The 17307-nt window shown below is 51.7% G+C and overlaps 1 protein-coding gene across 4 annotated transcripts in view; it reads right to left on the bottom strand.

The window, feature by feature from the left end:
- The window catches only part of SNX17 (sorting nexin 17), a 29774-nt gene extending 17015 nt beyond the window's left edge, over positions 1-12759 (bottom strand). The window contains exons 1-6 of one of the 4 annotated variants that reach the window (XM_077489359.1): positions 12428-12759; positions 11360-12395; positions 5842-5916; positions 5613-5730; positions 5304-5368; positions 3395-3505 (exon numbers count right to left, since the gene is read on the bottom strand). In XM_077489359.1, coding sequence (XP_077345485.1) covers positions 3395-3505; positions 5304-5368; positions 5613-5730; positions 5842-5916; positions 11360-11419 — 429 coding nt within the window. In that variant the 5' untranslated portion in view covers positions 11420-12395; positions 12428-12759. Of the gene's footprint in view, positions 1-3394; positions 3506-3947; positions 4671-5303; positions 5369-5612; positions 5731-5841; positions 5917-11359; positions 12396-12427 lie in introns of those variants that run through there. The other 3 variants (XM_077489360.1, XM_077489361.1, XM_077489362.1) reach the window with 3 other exon arrangements.
- Positions 12760-17307: the final 4548 nt, after the last annotated feature.

Raw genomic sequence — 17307 nt, 5'->3', positions numbered from 1 at the left:
CTGTCGGACATAAGTCCTCTCGTGTGTACGGGGCTTAGGACTGAAGAGTGGGAAACGGGCCCACAAAAAATAAAAAATAAAAAACAAAAAGCAAACAGAGCCCCCTGAAGGACCTTAAGGACCCAAAGCCGACATAAGAGGAGACCTGAACACCCACCTGGTAAAGCTTGGGGAACCTGTGAACAGAACTGGTGACTAGTTGGCAGCCTTGCAAATATGAGAAACAGTTGCCTAATTCCGAAGACCCGACTCTCAAGAAATGATGAAGCAAGAAGCTGGCTTATGGGGACCATCAGGAATGACAAAGAGTCTGTCTTTCTACATGAAGTATTGACTCAAGTGATAGAAGGAAAGTCTTCTGGTGAACTAGAGCCAGGGGCCACTTGGTCTTTGGTGTTTGAAGAATCAGTCTGCGTAATGGGACTGACATGTCCTATTACGGCAAAATGTTGTGTTGTAGGGTTCTGGAGAGAAATTCAGGACTTCCTTGAAGGATACCATCAGCCCCAGGGGTCTCAAACAGAAGTGAAGAGTCAGTCCACTCCTGGATCGAAGAGTCAGTCCACTCCTGGATCGAAGAGTCAGTCCACTCCTGGATCGAAGAGTCAGTCCACTCCTGGATCGAAGAGTCAGTCCACTCCTGGATCGAAGAGTCAGTCCACTCCTGGATCGAAGAGTCAGTCCACTCCTGGATCGAAGAGTCAGTCCACTCCTGGATCGAAGAGTCAGTCCACTCCTGGATCGAAGAGTCAGTCCACTCCTGGATCGAAGAGTCAGTCCACTCCTGGATCGAAGAGTCAGTCCACTCCTGGATCGAAGAGTCAGTCCACTCCTGGATCGAAGAGTCAGTCCACTCCTGGATCGAAGAGTCAGTCCACTCCTGGATCGAAGAGTCAGTCCACTCCTGGATCGAAGAGTCAGTCAATCAGTTTCAGAGCAGACTTCTGAAAGTTCAGGACCTGGCCAAGGTATGGGTGGTCAGGGCTACATTGTCCACCAGAGCATGTGCTGACTGTTCCTTCAGCAGAAGGTCATCTAGATATTCCACAATAGGAATGCCTCGAAAGTACAGTAAAAGGCTCATTTAGACTTGCTTCGACATTAAAGCGCCTACCACTTCAACATGCTTTTTGAGGCTTCAGGGATGTTTTTTTGAAGCTGTAATAAAGTTTGGCAAATGCCCTTTGTGTGTGTTGATTTTCGAGTTTGTTTTAAAGGGGCCCAGTAGAACCCCGGTTCAGTAGTACCCTCACTAAGCAGATCCCCAGGTCATTGGTACCCTCGTTCAACAAATCGCACGCTTATTAGTACCCTCAGCTCCTCCGATTCCCCGCTCAGTAGTAACCCCCCAGCTCTGCTGATCCCCCTGGGTCAGTAGTATCTCCCGGCACTGCAGATCCCCTCAACCCACTCAGTAGTGACCCGCAAATCTGCCGATCCCCAGCTCAGTAATAACCCCCAGCTCTGCAAATCCTCCTCTCTCTGTTCCTGGCTCACCTCAGGTTAGTTATTCAGTATCATATATATTTATCATAATAATAATAATTACATTTAGTATCATAATACAAGTTAGTTGTTGGTATACGCTCTGGGCCCCCAACTCTGCTGATCTCCTGCCCAATAGTAACTCAGCCCCACTAGTGACCCCCGGCTCTGCTGAGCCCCCCCCACCTGGGCTCTGCCGAGCCCCCCACCTCACCTGTAACCCCCCGGGCTCTGCCAAGCCCCCCACCTCACCACTAACCCCCCAGGGCTCTGCCGAGACCCCCACCTCGCCACTAACCCCCAGGAGCTCTGCCGAGACCCCCACCTCACCACTAACCACTGGGATCTGCCGAGCCCCCCACCTCACCACTAACCCCCCCGGGCTCTGCCGAGCCCCCCACCTCACCACTAGCCCCCCCTGGGCTCTGCCGAGCCCCCCACCTCATTAGTAACCCCCAGGCTCTGCCGAGCCCCCCACCTCATTAGTAACCCCCAGGCTCTGCCGAGCCCCCCACCTCATTAGTAACCCCCAGGCTCTGCCGAGCCCCCCACCTCATTAGTAACCCCCAGGCTCTGCCGAGCCCCCCACCTCATTAGTAACCCCCAGGCTCTGCTGATTCCTCATTCAGCATTAACTCACCAGTTCTTCTGATCTCCTGATCTCCTGCTCAGTAGTAACTCTGGTCCCTGCTCAACCCCCGCTATATTGCTCCAATGTGACATTGCCAGTATCTCCTGCTCCAGTCCTCCAGCTCTGCTGATCCGCTGCTGCTCAGTCCTCTCACTGGGACCACTGCTCACTTTCTGCTATAGAGTTCCTATGTTGCACAACACGTGTGCCATCTGCCTGTTGCTCCACTCCAGTCTGGATCATGCTCACCTTACTGCTGCTCCACACCAGGATGCGAGGTCTGCACCAGCAGACACTCCCAAAATATATACACATGAATCGGAAGTGACTGGACGTCTTTTAGGTTCGCTTGTTGGTTTCCCAGTGCATCCTGGGGTAGCACATACCTGCAATACCTCCAAAGCAAACCTAAAGCCGGATAAAAGCCTCTCAAAAGCTGCAGGTGTTAGCAAGCTTTGTCACAGATCTCTATGGAGGCTTTGGAGATGCTTTGAAACACCAAGAAAGCAACATATCATTTTTGAAGCAACGAAAAACACAACATGCGAACAGGACTGCAAGGTAACCATTTTATTTAATGGCAGGGGCTTTGATTGGCATTCAGAGTGCATTAAAAATGTGTGACCAATGCCACATTTTAAAGCAAGTGTAACAAGTGTAAACATGCCCTAATCGAGTACTGGGTCTAGCACCATGATGAAAGCCTGAGGTTCGGAAGATAAGATCCTAATAGAGCTACCAACATGTTCACGGATGGAGGACTCGTATGGAAAACGAGGAGGGAAAACCAACAACTCATCCACACTGTAGTCCAAAGCTACTGGCATAGGCTCCAAAGACTCTATGACCAAGGGGTCAACTGCCATAGTCAGATGCCTTTGCTTCATCAGGTCAGGGCCTGACTGATCAAGATCACAGCTGAAACAGGCTGTAGAGCAAGACCTGCCAGAGAAGACAAAGGCTTTAAAGAGCCTCCAGTCGCTTATGAGTGGAATACTTGTAGACAGGTGCATCCTTCGCTAGGTTGGTAGACACTTTGTTAAGATGGGACAGCGCCAGATCCAGAGAGGGGACAGATCACTTTTTAATAAGGTCCTCCTCAAAGCAATACTGCACTGCTAGGTGCTTAGGGGGCTCAAGTATATTGTCAGGAGGTTTCCGGCCTCCATAATAAAAGACAATATAGGACTTCTTGTGTCCCTTAATGAGCCAAAGGAAAAAACACAGCCCACAGACCCCCCCCCCCATCCAGGTGAAGTGTCCCATCTGTGTCCTCACCTCCAGCACATCCTCCGTTTGGTCGGAGGTCAGGATGGTCACTTTCACCTTCTGCCCGTTAGAGAGGAAGACCTCCAGCTGCACCTCCTCCGTAGGGATCTGCTGAGTTTCCTGAGTGGGGCAAACAAGACTGCAGTCAGCTACTAAACCTTTCCCTGACCCTCCTCCCCCATATCCCAACCCATCCACCCAGGGGATATCGGTCCTCTACCCTTCCCTCTAAAGATCCCCATCCTCCAACCTCTAGAGTCTAGACCAGTGATGGCGAACCTTGGCACCCCAGATGTTTTGGAACTATATTTCCCATGATGCTCCACTACACTGTAGAGTGCCGGAGCATCATGGGAAATGTAGTTCCAAAACATCTGGGGTGCCAAGGTTCGCCATCACTGGTCTAGACCAACTGTCCTGGGTAACACCATCTCCGTTATCTACAACACACCTACCTGATCCGCAGACTACTCCCCCCTACACCTGAAACCAGCTTTCCCGTATAATTCCATCATCTTCTAGCCCTCCTCTACCTGATCTTCATCCTTTACACCTCCTCTACCTGATTCTCTTCTTCTATCCATCTATCTGATCCCCATTGCTCGATCCTCCTCCTCTGATCCCCATTGCTCGATCCTCCTTCTCCGATTCCCATCATTGCTCGATCCTCCTTCTCCGATTCCCATCATTGCTCGATCCTCCTTCTCCGATTCCCATCATTGCTCGATCCTCCTTCTCCGATTCCCATCATTGCTCGATCCTCCTTCTCCGATTCCCATCATTGCCCGATCCTCCTTCTCCGATTCCCATCATTGCCCGATCCTCCTTCTCCGATTCCCATCATTGCCCGATCCTCCTTCTCCGATTCCCATCATTGCCCGATCCTCCTTCTCCGATTCCCATCATTGCCCGATCCTCCTTCTCCGATTCCCATCATTGCTCGATCCTCCTTCTCCGATTCCCATCATTGCTCGATCCTCCTTCTCCGATTCCCATCACTGCTCGATCCTCCTTCTCTGATCCCCAGTGCTCTATCCATCTATCTGATCCCCATACCCCATTCCCGATCCTCATCCTCCATCACTTCTTCTACCCAATCCTCGGCCCCCTTCCCCACAGGAGGAACCAACTGTCCTGTATCATTCCATCATCTACTTGATCCTCAGCTTCCTCCGCCACACCTAAAACCAGCTGTCCTGTAAAATTCCATCCTCATCTTGTACACCTCCTCCACCCGATCCTCATCCTCTACCCCCCCCCCTCTACCCGATCCTCATCCTCTACTCACCCCCTCTACCCCCCACTCCCTCTACCCAATCCTCATCCTCCGCCCCCTCTACCCGATCCTCATCCTCTGCCGCCCCCTCCCTCTACACCAGTGGTTCTCAACTCCTGTCCTCAGGACCCACTAACAGGCCAGATTTTATGTATTACATTGGGGAGATGCAGACTAGAATACTGCAATCACTGAGCAGCAAATTATATAACCTGCGATGTAATTCAGTTATCTTGCAAACCTGACCTGTTAGTGGGGCCTGAGGACAGGAGTTGAGAAGCACTGCTCTACACGATCCTCATCCTAGACCCCCCTCCCTCCCTCTAACCCCTTCCCTCTACACTCTATACCTGACTCTCCATCCTCCATCCCTGAACCTCTTCTACCCCTTCAGTACCTGACCTTCATCCTTTACACCTCCTTTACCTGATCCTCATCCTCCACCCGATCCTGTACTTGATCCTCCGTCTCCTTCCCCATACCTAATCTCAACATTTTCTGCTCCTCCCCTGCCTGATGCTGGGCTCTTCTTCCGAACCTTCCCCCCCCCCCGCCCCTCATACCAACCTGAAGCAGTACAACCCCAATCCCACAACCAGTGGACCCATTCCATGCCTCGAAGACTGCAGTTCTATCACCCACCTGCTGGGAGCGCCGTAAGAAGCTGTTAAATATCTCGCTGGACCCCAACACTGGATCCTGCCGCACTGTAGAACAAGAAAAAATTGTTACTGCAGAGTCCTCTCTGAGCAAAACAGACCCAACCCAACAATGCAGGCCCCGCTCTCAACACCAAGAACTATCCATGAGTCCATAATTCACTACAGTGGGAGGGGAAGATCTGGGGGTGGGTATAGGGTGATGGGCAGACCTAGGGACCTCCAACATACATTTCTCTGATGGTGCGCTCTCTGGAATCTGGTCCCGTTATCTGCCCCCTCCTCCACTCACCAGCCTGCATGTATTTCTCCAGCTGTTCCCGTCTCTGCTCCACCTCGGCCGGCGTCAGGGTGAAGAGCTTCTTTGGGGGGAACATGGGCACCACATTGTTTCCATACTCCCTCCGCAACTGCAAAAAAACATGGGGGAGGGTCAGAAGGGACAGGGGTCTAGTATGGAAATTGGGCAGAGAATGCCAGTAGAAGCTCCCAGCGTCTGCCGTTACCTGCCCACACCTCACCTGCTCATGGAGGCCGAACAGCTGGCTATAGCGCACTCTGCAGTGCAGGACACCGTTCACGTGAATGTTATATGCCTGCAAGAGAAACAGGGGGCCTGTTATAGAATACATCGTGTGCACTGACATTATACCCAATACCCTCTATACGTCCCCCATATAATACATCGTGTGCACTCACATAATATCCTGCACCCCTATACATCCCTCATATAATACATTGTGTGCACTCGGACATTATACCCTCAATACATGCCCCATATAATACATTGTGCGCATTTTGACATTATACCTATACTCTCTATACATCCCCTATATAATACGCTGTGTGCGCTCTGACATTATACCCCACACCCCGATATAATACATTGTGTGTACTCTGACATATACCCCTCAACCCCTATACATCTCCATATAATACATGGTAGGGGGGCGACCGATAAAGTTTCCAGGGCCGATACAGATTTTTCGGCTGCCTTTCAGGCCGATATCAGGTGCTGTTATTCTGTACATTTAAAGTTTTGTTGTGGGTGGGTGGGTGGCTGGCACCGTGCTGTGGGTGGCTGACTGACTGGCACCCTGCTGTGGGAGTGTGGGTGGGCGGCACGGTGCACCCTGATGTGGGAGTGTGGGTGGCACAGTGCACCCTGCTGTGGGAGTGTGGGTGGGCGGCTTGGCTCCCTGCTGTGGGTGGGTGGGTGGCTGGTACAGTGCACCCTGATGTGGGAGTGTGGGTGGGTGGCTGGTACAGTGCACCCTGATGTGGGAGTGTGGGTGGGCGGCTTGGCTCCCTGCTGTGGGTGGGTGTCTGGCACCCTGCTGTGGGTGTGACGGTGCATCCTGCTGTGGGAGTGTGGGTGGGTGGCTTGGCTCCCTGCTGTGGGTGTGTGGCACGGTGCACCCTGCTGTGGGAGTGTGGGTGGGCGGCTTGGCTCCCTGCTGTGGGTGGGTGGGTGGCTGGTACAGTGCACCCTGATGTGGGAGTGTGGGTGGGTGGCTTGGCTCCCTGCTGTGGGTGGCTGGTACAGTGCACCCTGATGTGGGAGTGTGGGTGGGCGGCTTGGCTCCCTGCTGTGGGTGTGTGGCACGGTGCACCCTGCTGTGGGAGTGTGGGTGGGCGGCTTGGCTCCCTGCTGTGGGTGGGTGTCTGGCACCCTGCTGTGGGTGTGACGGTGCATCCTGCTGTGTGAGTGTGGGTGGGTGGCTTGGCTCCTTGCTGTGGGTGTGTGGCACGGTGCACCCTGCTGTGAGAGTGTGGGTGGGCGGCTTGGCTCCCTGCTGTGGGTGTGTGGCACGGTGCACCCTGCTGTGGGAGTGTGGGTGGGCGGCTTGGCTCCCTGCTGTGGGTGGGTGTCTGGCACCCTGCTGTGGGTGTGACGGTGCATCCTGCTGTGTGAGTGTGGGTGGGTGGCTTGGCTCCTTGCTGTGGGTGTGTGGCACGGTGCACCCTGCTGTGTGAGTGTGGGTGGGCGGCTTGGCTCCCTGCTGTGGGTGGGTGTCACGGTGCACCCTGCTGTGGGAGTGTGGCTTGGCTCCCTGCTGTGGGTGGGTGGCACGGTGCACCCTGCTGTGGGTGGATGGCAAGGTGCGCCCTGCTGTGGGAATGTGGGTGGGTGGGTGGCTTGGCGCCCTGCTGTGGGAATGTGGGTGGGTGGCTTGGCTCCCTGTTGTGGGTGTGTGGGTGGGCGGCTTGGCTCCATGTTGTGGGTGGGCGGCTTTGCTCCCTGCTGTGGGTCGGTGGGTGGATTGCTGGCTGGCGTGTCCTCTTTGGTCCAGCCATTCAGTGGAGTGCACTGTCCGAAGTGAGGGAGGCGGCACGGCCTCTGCCCTATCCGGGTAGAAGAAGCCAGGACTCAGTCAGACCGCTTGCAGGCCCAGTGCGCGGAGGCACATGGCGCAATATATAATGACCGTGCGTGCGTGCGTCACGCACTGAGCCTGGCTTCTTCTACCCTAGCCAATGACATAGTGGGCCCCAAAAAGATGGCCCCTGCGACAGGGGGAGACCAATATCAGTAAGCTTGTGACTTAAAAAAAAAAAGTGAATATTGGCCCCCGATAATCGGTCGACCCCCTAATACATTGTGTGCACTCTGACATTATACCCCTCACCCCCTATAATACATTGTGTGCACTCTGACATTATACCCCTCACCCCCTATAATACATTGTGTGCACTCTGACATTATACCCCTCACCCCCTATAATACATTGTGTGCACTCTGACATTATACCCCTCACCCCCTATAATACATTGTGTGCACTCTGACATTATACCCCTCACCCCCTATAATACATTGTGTGCACTCTGACATTATACCCCTCACCCCCTATAATACATTGTGTGCACTCTGACATTATACCCCTCACCCCCTATAATACATTGTGTGCACTCTGACATTATACCCCTCACCCCCTATAATACATTGTGTGCACTCTGACATTATACCCCTCACCCCCTATAATACATTGTGTGCACTCTGACATTATACCCCTCACCCCCTATAATACATTGTGTGCACACTCTGACATTGCACCTCGCACTCCCATACACCCCCCATATAATACACCATGTTCACTCTGACATTATACCCCACACCCCCTTATACATCCCCCATATGATACAGTGTGTCATCATATAACACATAGGGGAAGATTTACTAAAACTGGAGCACACAGAATCTGGTGTAGCGTCTGTACAGTAACCAATCAACTTCCAGGTTTTTATTGTCAAAGCTTCATTGAACAATCTGAAGTTAGAAGCCGATTGATTACTGTGCACCAGTTTTAGTAAATCTCCCCCATCGTGTGCACTCTGACATGATACCCCGCACTCCGAATACATCCCACATAAACAGGATGTGGATACAAAGTACAGGAGGGGAAATCCTGAGGATGACCCGTTCACACCATGCTGCACTTCCTGCCAACTTCCTGTGGTTTTCTATGGCAGTCATATACTCTCTATACTTCTGCAGATCATCTCACTCACTCTGTACACAGTGCTCAGCAATTTGCAGACCATCTCACATACACTCTGTAAACAGTGCTCAGCGATCTGCAGACCATCTCACACACTCTGTACACAGTGATCTGCAGACCATCTCATACTCTATACAAAGTGCTCAGCGATCTGCAGACCATCTCACATACACTCTGTACACAGCGATCTGCAGACCATCTCACATACACTCTGTACACAGCGATCTGCAGACCATCTCACATACACTCTGTACACAGCGATCTGCAGACCATCTCACATACACAGACAATATGCAATGGGGAAAAGTTTGCCCACTTACAAAGCAGTGAAAGGTCTATCATTTTTTTTATCATAGGTGTATTTTATATGATAGAGACAGAATATCAACCAAAATTCCAGTAAAAAAAAACCATGACAAAAATGTTATGAATTGAGTTGCAGTTCAGTGAGTAAAATAAGTATTTGACCCCGAGCAAAACATGACTTAGTAGTTGGTGGAGAAACCCCTGTTGGTAAGCACAGAGGTCAGACATTTCTTGTAGGTTTGCACACATCCCAGGAGGGATTTTGGTCCTCTCTTCTTTACAGATCTTCTCTAAATCCTTAAGGTTTCTTGGCTGTCGCTTGACAACTCAAGGTTTCAGGTCTTTCCATACATTTTCTATAGGATTAAGGTCTGGAGACTGGTCAGGCCACTCCACGACCTTAATGTGCTTCTTCTCGAGCCAGTCCTTTGTTGCCTTGGCAGTATGTGTTGGGTCATTGTAATGCTGGAAGACCCATCCATGAGGAAAGAAGGTTCTCATCCAAGATTTTACAATACATGGCCTAGTCTGTTGGCCCCTCAACGTGGCAAAGTCGGCCTGTACCTTTAGCTCATCTGACCATGGCACTTTCTCCCAATCCTTCTCATTCAGATGTTGATTGGCAAACTTCAGACTGGCCTGTACATGCGCCTTCTTGGGGATGGGGACCTTGCGGGCTCTGCAGGATTTCAATCCACGGTGGCGTATTGTTACCAATAGTTTGTTTCGTGACTGTGGTCCCAACTGCCTTGAGATCCTTCACAAGCTCCTCCCGTGTAGTTCTGGGCTGATCCCTCACTTTTCTCATGGTCATCTTTACCCCACAAGGAGAAATCTAGCATGGAGCTCCAGACCAAAAGGGAGATTGATGGTTATTTTGTATTTCTTCCATTTGCAAATAATCGCTCCAACAGTCGTCTCCTTCTCACCAAGCTTCTTACTGATGGTCTTGTAGCCCCATTCCAGCCTTGTGCAGGTCTATAATCTTGTCCCTGATGTCCATTGACAACTCTTTGGTCTTGTCCATGATGGTGAGCTTTGGAAGAGATTCTGTGGACTGGCGTCTTTTATACACATAATGAGTTGACGTTAGGAGCACCTCCTTACATTGACAGGACTAATCTGTGTATCACGCTCCTGTGGGAGCCAGAATTATTGTTGGATGGTAGGGGATCCAATACTTATTTTACTCACTGAATGGCAACTTAATTTATAATATTTGTATCATGTTTTTTCGGTTGATTTTCTGCCTTTATCATTTAAAATACACCTATGATATACAATGATAGACCTTCATTTCTTTGTAAGCAATCTGAAGACCATCACACTCTATACACAGTACTCAGTGCTCTGCAGACCGCCCCCCACGCACAGACCTCCGCAGACCGCCCCCCCCCCCCCCCCCCGCACAGACCTCCGCAGGCTGCCCCCCCCACGCACAGACCTCCGCAGGCCGCCCCCCCCCGCGCACAGACCTCCGCAGGCCGCCCCCCCCCGCGCACAGACCTCCGCAGGCCGCCCCCCCCCGCAGGCCGCCCCCCCCCGCGCACAGACCTCCGCAGGCCGCCCCCCCCGCGCACAGACCTCCGCAGGCCGCCCCCCCCGCGCACAGACCTCCGCAGGCCGCCCCCCCCCCCGCGCACAGACCTCCGCAGGCCGCCCCCCCCCCCCCGCACAGACCTCCGCAGGCTGCCCCCCCCACGCACAGACCTCCGCAGGCCGCCCCCCCCCGCGCACAGACCTCCGCAGGCCGCCCCCCCCCGCGCACAGACCTCCGCAGGCCGCCCCCCCCCGCGCACAGACCTCCGCAGGCCGCCCCCCCCGCGCACAGACCTCCGCAGGCCGCCCCCCCCGCGCACAGACCTCCGCAGGCCGCCCCCCCCCCGCGCACAGACCTCCGCAGGCCGCCCCCCCCCCCCCGCGCACAGACCTCCGCAGGCCGCCCCCCCCGCGCACAGACCTCCGCGGGCCGCCCCCCCCCGCCAGCGCAGACCTCCGCAGGCCGCCCCCCGCGCACAGACCTCTGCAGACCGCCCCCCGCGCACAGACCTCTGCAGACCGCCCCCTGCACACAGAGCTCTGCAGACCATCCAACACACACACACAAAGCTCTGCAGACCATCCAACACACACAGAAGATGATTCTCGTACAACTAGAAGCCAACCTGGTCAGATCTGACCTCTGTACACAGATGGTGGAAACTCTCACATGCCCTCCTCAGGCAACACTCACCACATACTGTCCACCGTTGTCCGTGTTACACGTCTCCGTCTCAGGAATAGAGAAATGCATGGTGAGAGCAACACAGACACACCTAACTAATACTAGAGACCAGGAGCACCTAACTCCCTGGGGGGAACCTACCTCCCCAGTATTAGGGACCTGGGGAACCCAATCACCACCAATATTAGGGATCTGGGGAACCCAATCCCCACCAATATTAGGGATCTGGGGAACCTAACCCCTCTGTATTGGGGATCTGGGGAACCTGACTGCCCAGTATTAGGGATCTGGGGAACCTGACTGCCCAGTATTAGGGATCTGGGGAACCTACCGCCCCTGTATTAGGGATCTGGGGAACCTGACCCACCAATACTAGAGATCTGGGGAACCGAACCCCCCAGTATTAGGGATCTGGGGAACCGAACCCCCCAGTATTAGGGGTCTGGGGAACCGAACCCCCCAGTATTAGGGGTCTGGGGAACCGAACCCCCCAGTATTAGGGATCTGGGGAACCCCCCTAGTATTAAGGATCTGGGGAACCCCCCTAGTATTAGGGATCTGGGGAACCCCCCTAGTATTAGGGATCTGGGGAACCGAACCCCCCTAGTATTAGGGATCTGGGGAAGCGAACCCCCCTAGTATTAGGGATCTGGGGAAGCGAACCCCCCCTAGTATTAGGGATCTGGGGAACCGAACCCCCCCTAGTATTAGGGATCTGGGGAACCGAACCCCCCCTAGTATTAGGGATCTGGGGAACTGAACCCCCCCCTAGTATTAGGGATCTGGGGAACCGAACCCCCCCCTAGTATTAGGGATCTGGGGAACCGAACCCCCCCCTAGTATTAGAGATCTGGGGAACCGAACCCCCAATATTAGAAATCTGGGGAACCTAACCCCCCAATATTAGAAATCTGGGGAACCTAACCCCCCAATATTAGAAATCTGGGGAACCTAACCCCCCCAATATTAGAAATCTGGGGAACCTAACACCCCAATATTAGAAATCTGGGGAACCTAACACCCCAATATTAGAAATCTGGGGAACCTAACCCCCCCAATATTAGAAATCTGGGGAACCTAACCCCCAATACCAGGGACATGGGGAACCTAACTGTCCAATATTAGATAGCAGAGGTACCTAACCTCCCAATACCAGACACGGGGGGAATCTAACTCTCCCCAAATCCCAGTCGCAGAGACTGAGGGAACCTAACACCCTACAGCCATGACACCCCAGAATAACAGCCCCGGGCCCTCCGGTGCCCCCCGATCCGTTCCTCCGTCCAGCCTCCAGTAGGATGTAGTGTGCAGCACTTCGCACTGTCCGGGCTCACAACACATCCCCGCCTCTCCGTTCCGTGGGGGGAAAAGACACCAGACCCACCTCTCGCTGCTGCGCATGCGCGGAACACTCCGCATTCCTCGCGTACTAGCGTTCCAGCTCTGGAAAGGAGACTGCGCATGCGCGGAGCTCAGCGGTCGTCTAGAACAGAAGAGGCGGATCCAATGTAACCTCTTCTAGCGTGAGATGATTCCCCGGCCCCGCCCATTTCTCTCCACGTCTGTCCTCTGCTGGGAGTCCGTTCCCGGTGTCCACTACTCCTTCATGATAACAATCTCCCCCACCGTCCCCCATGGATTAACCCTTTCCCCAGACACAGCCGTGTTCCTGCACATTGAGGGCCTGAAGATTAGTTAAAACCTCCCAAACATGATGTATTTTCTGGAAGCCTAGACCCCAGAGAAGAAAATGTGTGCATGGGGCAGGGGGCAAGATTTGTACAGGGGTCTTATGTGCTTGGTGTAAGGTTCATTCTTAATCCCTACTACATAGTCCACAGTCCCTAACATATAGTCCCTAACCTATAGTCCACAGTCCCTAACATATAGTCCACAGTCCCTAACCTATAGTCCACAGTCCCTAACCTATAGTCCACAGTCCCTTACCTATAGTCCCTAACATATAGTCCACAGTCCCTAACATATAGTCCACAGTCCCTAACCTATAGTCCACAGTCCCTAACCTATAGTCCACAGTCCCTAACCTATAGTCCCTAACATATAGTCTACAGTCCCTAACATATAGTCCCTAACCTATAGTCTACAGTCCCTAACCTATAGTCCACAGTCCCTAACCTATAGTCCATAGTCCCTAACCTATAGTCCACAGTCCCTAACCTATAGTCCCTAACATATAGTCTACAGTCCCTAACATATAGTCCATAGTCCCTAACCTATAGTCTACAGTCCCTAACCTATAGTCCACAGTCCCTAACCTATAGTCCATAGTCCCTAACCTATAGTCCACAGTCCCTAACCTATAGTCCCTAACATATAGTCTACAGTCCCTAACATATAGTCCATAGTCCCTAACCTATAGTCTACAGTCCCTAACCTATAGTCCACAGTCCCTAACCTATAGTCCACAGTCCCTAACCTATAGTCCCTAGACCTTAACCTATAGTCCACAATCCCTAACCTATAGTCTACAGTCCCTAACATATAGTCCATAGTCCCTAACCTATAGTCCACAGTCCCTAACCTATAGTCTACAGTCCCTAACATATAGTCCCTAACCTATAGTCCACAGTCCCTAACCTATAGTCTACAGTCCCTAACCTATAGTCCACAGTCCCTAACCTATAGTCCATAATCCCTAACCTATAGTCCACAGTCCCTAACCTATAGTCCCTAGTCCTTAACCTATAGTCCACAATCCCTAACCTATAGTCTACAGTCCCTAACCTATAGTCTACAGTCCCTAACATATAGTCCATAGTCCCTAACCTATAGTCCCTAACCTATAGTCCATAGTCCCTAACATATAGTCTACAGTCCCTAACCTATAGTCCACAGTCCCTAACATATAGTCCCTAGTCCTTAACCTATAGTCCACAATCCCTAACCTATAGTCCACAATCCCTAACCTATAGTCCACAGTCCCTAACCTATAGTCCATATTCCCTAACATATAGTCCCTAACCTATAGTCCACAGTCCCTAACCTATAGTCCACCGTACATAGTCCATACTCCAATAGTCCCTAGTACAAAGTCCACAGTCCCTAGTCCACAGACCCTAGCCCAGTGATGGTAAACCTTGGCACCCCAGATGTTTTGGAACTACATTTCCCATGATGCTCATACACTCTGCAATGTAGGTGAGCATCATGGGAAATGTAGTTCCAAAACATCTGGGGTGCCAAGGTTCGCCATCACTGCCCTAGCCTATAGTCCACATTACATAGTCTAGACTCCAATAGTCCCTAGTACAGGGATATGCAATTAGCGGACTTCCAGCTGTTGCAGAACTACAATTCCCATGAGGCATAGCGAGACTCTGACAGCCACAAGGATGACAGCCAGAGGCATGATGGGACTTGTAGTTTAGCAACAGCTGGGGGTCCGCTAATTGCAAATCCCTGCCCTAGTACATAGTCCACACTCCCTAGCCCACAGGCCACATTACATTTCAAGGGGACTGTCCCTGATTTGGAGCAATGTCCCTCTGTCCCTCATTCCTCCTCATTTGTCCCTCATTTTGGTCTGATCTATATAGATGTATATAAAATGCACTTTTTATCTATCAAAAAGTATTTCCCAGTGATAAACCTTACATCTGATATCTAAATTGTTGCATTTGTAAATTCCAAAAGCCAATATAAAGAAATAGTAGTGGTAAAAAAAAACACTCGTGGGTTTCATCTATCTTGTTTTGTTTTTTTACAGTTCTCCTTTAAGGGGGCGTGGTAAGGGGCGTGTCCTATGTCTACATACTTTTGCTGATAGGTGTCCCTCATTACCATCTCAAAAAGTTGGGAGGTATGTATCTGCAGTCTTAACTGTTTGGCGGCCGTCCACTGTAACAAAGCCCCGCCTCCTCATCCATGATAGACGGAACACTGATTCAATTTCCCAGCATTGTACCAGTGTTCAGTTGACCATCGGTCATGGATGAGGAGGCGGGGCTTTGTTACAGTGGACAGCCACCAAACAGTTAAGACTGCAGCTGCATGACACAGCGGGAGACACCCGCTGTGTGTAATCAAAATACTGGCGAGGCTGCAGGTGGGCACTGATGAGGATACAGATGGGCACAGTGAGGCTGCATTGTTGGCACAGTGAGGCTGAATTGTTGGCACAGTGAAGCTGCAGATGGGCACAGTGAGGCTGCAGATGCGTACCTCCCAACATTTTGAGATGGGAACGAGGGACACCTACTATCAATCGTATGCAGACATAGGACACGCCCCCCTGCTACACCCCCTTAAAGGAGAATTAACCCAAAAAAATGTTAATTAAATCCCCAAGGGCTTTTTTTTTTTACCACTACTATTCTTTTATATTGGCTTTTAAAATTTACAAATGCAGCAATTTAGAAATTGGATGAAAGGTTTAGCACTGGAAAACACTTTTTGAAAATGAAAAAGTGCATTTTATATACAACTATACAGATCAGACCAAAATCAGGGACAGAGGGACATTGCTCCAAATCAGGGAAAGTCCCTCGAAATCAGGGACAGTTGGGAGCTATGCAGATGGGCACTGATCAGGCTGCAGTGTTGGCATTGATGAGGCTGCAGATGGGCACAGTGAGGCTGCATTGATGGCTGTTAGGTTGCATTGATGGGCACTGACAAGGCTGCATTGTTGGCACAGTGAGGCTGCATTGATGGCTCAGTGGGGCTAAATTGATGGGCACTGACAAGGCTGTATTGTTGGCACAGTGAGGCTGCAGATGGGCACAGTGAGGCTGCATTGATGGCTCAGTGGGGCTGCATTGATGGGCACTGACGAGGCTGCATTGTTGGCACAGTGAGGCTGCAGATGGGCACAGTGAAGCTGCATTGTTGGCACCGATGAGGCTGCAGATGGGCACAGTGAGGCTGCATTGTTGGCACTGACAAGGCTGCAGATGGGCACAGTGAGGCTGCATTGTTGACACTGATGAGGCTGCAGATAGGCACAGTGAGGCTGCAGTTTTGGCACTGATGAGGCTGTAGATGGGCACAGTGAAGCTGCAGTGTTGGCACAGTGAGGCTGCAGATGGGCAGAGTGAGGCTGCATTGTTGGCACTAATGAGGCTGCAGATGGGCACAGTGAGGCTGCAGTGTTGGCACCAATGAGGCTGCAGATGGGCACAGTGAGGCTGCACTGTTGGCACTGATGGGGCTGCAGATGAGCACAGTGAGGCTGCACTGTTGGCACTGATGGGGCTGCAGATGAGCACAGTGAGGCTGCAGTGTGGGGACTGATGAGGCTGCAGATGGGCACAGTGATGCTGCATTGATGGCTCAGTGAGGTTGCATTGTTGACACAGTGAGGTTGCATTGTTGACACAGTGAGGCTGCAGATGGGCACAGTGAGGCTGCACTGATGGCTCAGTGAGGCTGCATTGATGGGTACTGACGAGACTGCATTGTTGGCACAGTGAGACTGCAGATGGGCACAGTGTTGGTGAGTGTGACACAACATTAACTTTTATTATTTTATTATCTTTAAAGTATTATTTTATTATGGTATTTTATTATGAATGGGGGTTGGGTTGTCGGCACGGAGCGTGACCTCCTGAAATGAGTTTTTGCAGGTTGGGATGTCTGCATTGCAAGGGGTGTGAATACTTTTTCAAGGCGCTGTAGGTCATTCATAGTGACAAGTTCTCTTTAATCACACATAAGAGGGTCTCTAGAAATCCTTTATTATTGTATACATTATTATTATACAGGATTCATATAGCGCCAACAGTTTGTGCAGCGCTTTACACCATCGGGGAAGACAGTACAATGACATTACAATACAAGAAGGATCAAAGGTAATATAACTATAGATGGGTGTCATCAGTCACATGTGTATATCTCATACAGCTGAGGATGGAGAACTGAAGAGGACACAGCGGGGATGATTTCCTGCACTGTCTCTGCAGTCAGACTATAAGAGGACCTGTCTATGGGTCCGTTAG

Source organism: Lithobates pipiens, unplaced genomic scaffold (genome assembly GCF_037356315.1).
Source record: "Lithobates pipiens isolate NorthernLeopardFrog02 unplaced genomic scaffold, aLitPip1_a1.2 Scaffold_18, whole genome shotgun sequence".
Classification (NCBI taxonomy): domain Eukaryota; kingdom Metazoa; phylum Chordata; class Amphibia; order Anura; family Ranidae; genus Lithobates; species Lithobates pipiens.
The sequence above is the reverse complement of the archived record's forward strand: the minus strand, read 5'-3'. Positions and strand labels throughout refer to the sequence as shown.